General features: G+C 37.0%; 1 protein-coding gene across 2 annotated transcripts in view; it reads right to left on the bottom strand.

The window, feature by feature from the left end:
- The window catches only part of Bmper (BMP binding endothelial regulator), a 254,962-nt gene that overhangs the window by 67,811 nt on the left and 181,766 nt on the right, over window positions 1–5,385 (bottom strand). Inside the window, exon 14 of one of the 2 annotated variants that reach the window (XM_029481078.1) lies at window positions 4,576–4,647. The exons of the other annotated variant lie outside the window; for it this stretch is intronic. Coding sequence (XP_029336938.1) covers window positions 4,632–4,647 — 16 coding nt within the window. The 3' untranslated portion in view covers window positions 4,576–4,631. Of the gene's footprint in view, window positions 1–4,575; window positions 4,648–5,385 lie in introns of those variants that run through there. 2 annotated transcript variants of the gene reach the window in all.

Here is a 5,385-nt window from a genome sequence, read left to right as displayed (position 1 = left end):
GGCCAAAAGAATGGGAATGGGTGGGTAGGGAAGTGGGGGGCGCTATGGGGGACTTTTAGGATAGCATTGGAAATGTAACTGAGGAAAATATGTAATAAAAATATTAAAAATTAAAAATTATAAAAAAAAGAATCACCAGTAGATTAAAAGACATGTAAAAGTGAATGCCAGGTCTTGAAGACAAGGTAGAAAAACTGGAATAGGTCTGTAAAAGAAAATGTCAAATCTAAAAAATAAAATAAAAGACTTTCAGAATAAAAGAAATAATAAAATAATAAAAGAATAAAAGAAAAATCTGGGGTACAATGAAAATACCAAACCTACAAATAATCAGTATAGAGGAAGGAGAAGCTCAGGTGAAAAGGTACAGAAGATATCTTTAACACAATCATTAAAAAAAAAATTCTCTAAATATAAAGAAAGAGATGCCTGTCAGGTACAAGAAATAGACTGAACACTGGACAGATAGAACCTGAAAAGAAATTGTTTATGACACATGATAATCAAAACACTAAAAGTCCATAAGAAAGGGAATATTCAAAGCTTCAAGGAATAAAGACCAAGTCACCTACAAAGGCAGGCCTACTAGAATAACATCTGCCTTCATGATGGAGACTCTGGTAGCCTGAAGGGCTTGTATGGATGTTCCTCATGTTCTGAGAGAACATAGATACCAAACCAGACTACTCTACCCAGCAGAAGTTTCAATCATCATAGATAAAGAAAGAAAAATATTACATAATTTAAAATTTTAATAAATTTCTGTCCACTAGTCCAGCTCTATAGAAGGTACTAGAAAAGCTTCAATCTGAAGAGATGGTTAACTACACTGAAGAACACACAAGGATCAAATAGTTCCATAACAAAATCAAAGGGGACAGATGAGGCTAAACAACAACAATAACAACTAACAGGAATCAATAAGCACTTAATAATTCTAAACATTGGTGGTTTCATTTCCCCAATGCATAGACAAAGACTAACCGATTGAATTAGAAAATAGGATCCATTTTTCTGCTGCATGCAAGAAACACACCTCACCATCAAGGTTAGACACCACCCCAAAGTCAAAAGGATGGAAAGGGGTATTCCAAACAAATGGAATCAAGATGGGAGCAGAAGTAGCTATTTTAGCACCTGACAAGATAGACTTCAAACAAAACCAGTCAGAAGGGATAAAGGAGGACACTACATACAAAAAAAGGAAAAAAAAAAAAAAAAAAAAAAAAAAAAAAAAAAAAAAAAGAAAGAAAGAAAAAAAGAAAGAAAGAAAAAGATATCCACCAAGAAGATATTACAATTCTAAAATTAACACACAAAAACCAAAAAAGAAAAAAAGAAGAAACACTGCTACAACTAAAATCATTTATGGACCCTCACACAGTGATAGTGGGTACCTTCAATGCCTCACACTCATCAATGGAGAGGTTATCTAGACAAACATCAGAAAGATGCTGTAGTTAACTGACATCATAAATTAATTAAATGGACCTAACAGACAGCTATCTTCAGAACATTCCACCAGAAAACTGAATATACCTTTGTGATGATTTGTATATTCTTGGACCAGGGAGTGGCACCCTGTGAAGGTGTGGCCTTGATGGAATAGGTGTGACCTGGTTGGAATAGGTGTGTCACTGTGGGTGTGGGCTTAAGACTCTCACCCCAGTTGCCTGGAAGTCAGTCTTCCACTAGCAGTCTTTGGATGAAGACATAGAACTCTCAGCTCTGTCTGCCCCATGCCTGCCTGGATACTGCCATGCTCCCACCTGTGTGTTCTAGGAAATAATAGATTAAGGGAGTAGGACTTTGGGGCAAGATCCTACCCAGCTGAATTTAGATCCAGGCATGGTGGTACACACCTTTAATCCCATGAGACAGGCATGCTGATCTCTCCATTCAAGGTCAATCTACAGAGCAAGAACCAGGATAGCCAAGCTTAGGCAGTGAAGGATTTAGAAAACATAAAGCCAGTGATAATGTACAGGGGGATCATATTCTAGTTCCTGTAAGCAGCAGGACTCGACAGCTTCAGCCATGTGGCTCTAGCTCTAGAGTTAAGAATGGAAGGAACTACTGGGACAATTGATACTGGTTAGCTGGAGCTAAGAAATTAGCAGTGATTACAAAGAGACCAGCATCACTGAGGTGAAATCTTCTGGGAAGTGTTTTCTGCAAACACAAAGAAGCTGTGTTCCAGAGATAGCCAAGATTGTACTTCATGCTGCAGCTGGACTTGGTAATGTGTAAGAATCACCCAGGTGGTACTGGTTTTGAAAGCAAGACGGTGTCATGAAGAACAGCTGAGGCTTGGCACTGTGAGAGGTCATGGAAGGCCATTGGAGAAGGTATAGCCTCAGCTGTAGTTGATGGCCCAGGACTGAAGGGGTCATGCAAAGGATTTGAGGCTTAGCACCATGAAGAGAGCCTATGAGAGGCTATTGATGAAGCCTAGTTGGATTGGAACACCCCAGTGTATTGGAAATGTCAATACCATGGAATGATCACCAAGAACAGCAGCCATAGTGGAGTGGATCAACCTGAGCTTAGAGTGCTACAGAGGGCAGAGCTGGAGAAGTGATGCCAGCCCTTAGGAGGAGCCCAAAAGATCAAGTGGAATCCCAGACACTGAAGCAAGAAGCTGTAACATTGAAATTGCCTTGGAGACTCAGAGCCATGGGATACATGCTGAGGAAAGCTGCTAACAGGGAGTGGAACCAGCCCAGGAGAAAGCAGTTTGTTGCAGTCAACAAAGATGAAAAGAGAGTGGAGATCTGAAGACTGCTTTGACATCAGCCATGGAGATGCAGAGTTTGGAGTTTGCCCAGCTGGTTTCCTGCCTTGCTTTGGAGATTACAGTAGATGGGAAGAAAGATTTAAACCCAGGGCTGAAGTCAATGTAATAAAAACAAAAGTAACCATACATAGAATCAATGAAATGAAGAGCTGATTCTTAAGAAAATCAAGATTGACAAACTCTAACCAAATAAACCAAAAGATGGAGATAAAAGATCCAAATTAATAATAGTGATTAAAAGTGAGACATTATATCAAACACTGAGGGAATCCAGAGAATCATGAAGACATATTTTCAAAATCTCTATTTCACCAAACTGCAAAATCAAAAAGAAACGGATGAGTTTCTGGATAATACAACCTACCAAAATTAAGTTAAGAAAAATTTACTGATTTAAGCAGACCCATAACCCCCCAGTGAAGTAGAAGCAATAACTAAAAGTCTCCCAACCAAAAGTAGCCTAGAACCAGAAGGATTCAGTGTAAAATTGCACCAAACTTTTAGAAGAGTTAATGCCACTACTCCTCAAATTAGTCTACAAAATAGGAACTTAAGGGACATTGCCTAATTCTTTTTATGAACACACAATTATGATGATATTTAAACCACAGAATGACCCAATAACATAAAGAAAATTATAATTTCCTTTTTGAACATATATGCAAAAATTGTGAATAAAATATCTCCAAAGTGAATTCAAGAACACATCAGAAAGATTAATCACCATGATTAAGTAGGCTTCATTCAGAGACACAAGGATGGTTCAAAGTGTGTAAATTAAATTGATGAATGCAGTCTATTAAATAAACAGACCAAAAGACAAAAAGCACATGATCATCTCATTTGGTGCAGAAAAGGCCTTTGACAAAATTTATTGTAACTTTATAATACAAGTCTTAGAGAAACGTGGGAAACCAAGGACACACTTCACATAGTAAAGCAATTAATAGAAAAACAACAAACAAAACAAAAACAAAAAAAACAAGCCACAGTCAACATCAACCCAAACAGAAATTCAAAGCTTTTACACTAAAATCAGGAACACAACAAGGTTTTCCACTTTCTTCTTACCTGTTCAATATAGTACTTAAGTCTTAGCTAGAGCAATAAGACAACCAGAGGCCGTCAAGTGGACACAAATAGAAAAGAAGTCAAAGTGTCTTTATTTACAGATGGTATGATTTTATACATAAAAGACTCCAAAAATCTTCTACAGCTGGCCAATACTTTTATTTAACTAACAAGATATAAAATTAATAGACAAAAATCAGTAGCCTTTTTATATAGAAATGACAAACTCAGAAAGAAATCAGAAAATCAGCACATTTCTGAGTAGCCTCCAAAAATAAGTCCTAACCAAGCAAGTAAAAAACTTAATAAACAAATTAAATAAATAATAAAAACTTTAAGATATCATAGAAAAATTGAAAATGATACCAGAAGATAAAAAGACACCCAAAGATCAATAAGAATATTGTTCAAATGGCCATCATACCAAAAACAGATTTAATGCAGTCTTTATCAAAGTCCAACAGAATTTCACATAAATTATGATGTTCAACTTCATATGGGTAACACATGTACATACAAGTGCACACACACACACACACACACACACAAAATAGTTGAGAGAACCCTGACTAATAAAAGAACCAATGAAAATATCACCATCCCAGATTTTAAGATGTATTACAGAGCTATAGTAATGAAAACAGCAAGATATTGGCATAAAAACATTGATCAATGGAATCAAATTGAAGATTTACACATTAAGTTCACATACCTACACATGCCTGAGTTTCATCAAGGTAGCATCTTCAATAAATAGTGCTGCTCAAATTGTAGGGCTGCTTGTAGAAGAATGAAAATAGAACCATATCTATCATGCTGCACAAAACTCAACTCCAAATGCATCAAGAACCTGAACGTAACACCAGATATCCTGAATCTGATCATCAGGGAACAGACTTTAACCAACTCATATAGAGAAGGACTTTCTGAATAGGCATAGGCATTAAGATCAACAATTAATAAACGGAACCTCATGAAAGTTTTTGTATGATAAAGAACACCACCATTCCAGTAAAGTATGAGTCTACAGAATGGGAAAATGTTTACCAATCATACAGCTAATAGAGGGTTAGTATCTAGAGTATACAAAGCACTAAAAAGAAACTGAACATTAAGAAAACAAATAACAGCCAGGCAGCGGTGGCGCAAGCCTTTAATCCCAGCACTTGGGAGGCAGAGGCAGGAGGATTTCTGAGTTTGAGGCTAGCCTGGTCTACAGAGTGAGTTCCAGGACAGCCAGAACTACACAGAGAAACCCTGTCTCCCTCTCAAAAAACAAAACAAAACAAAGAACAAAAACAAAAACAAAAAAACCAACACAATTTAAAACAGGGTACAGAACTGTTCAACATCCTTAATCATCAGGGAAATGCAAATCAAAACAACCCTGAGATACCACCTCACACCAGTCAGAATGGCTAACATCAAAAATTCAGGTGACAGCAGATGCTGGCAAGGATGTGGAGAAAGAGGAACACTCCTCCATTGTTGGTGGGATTGCAAGCTTGTACAACCAC

Source organism: Mus caroli, chromosome 9 (assembly GCF_900094665.2).
Source record: "Mus caroli chromosome 9, CAROLI_EIJ_v1.1, whole genome shotgun sequence".
NCBI classification, from domain to species: Eukaryota; Metazoa; Chordata; class Mammalia; order Rodentia; family Muridae; genus Mus; species Mus caroli.
This window is presented reverse-complemented; position numbering and strand designations above follow the sequence as displayed.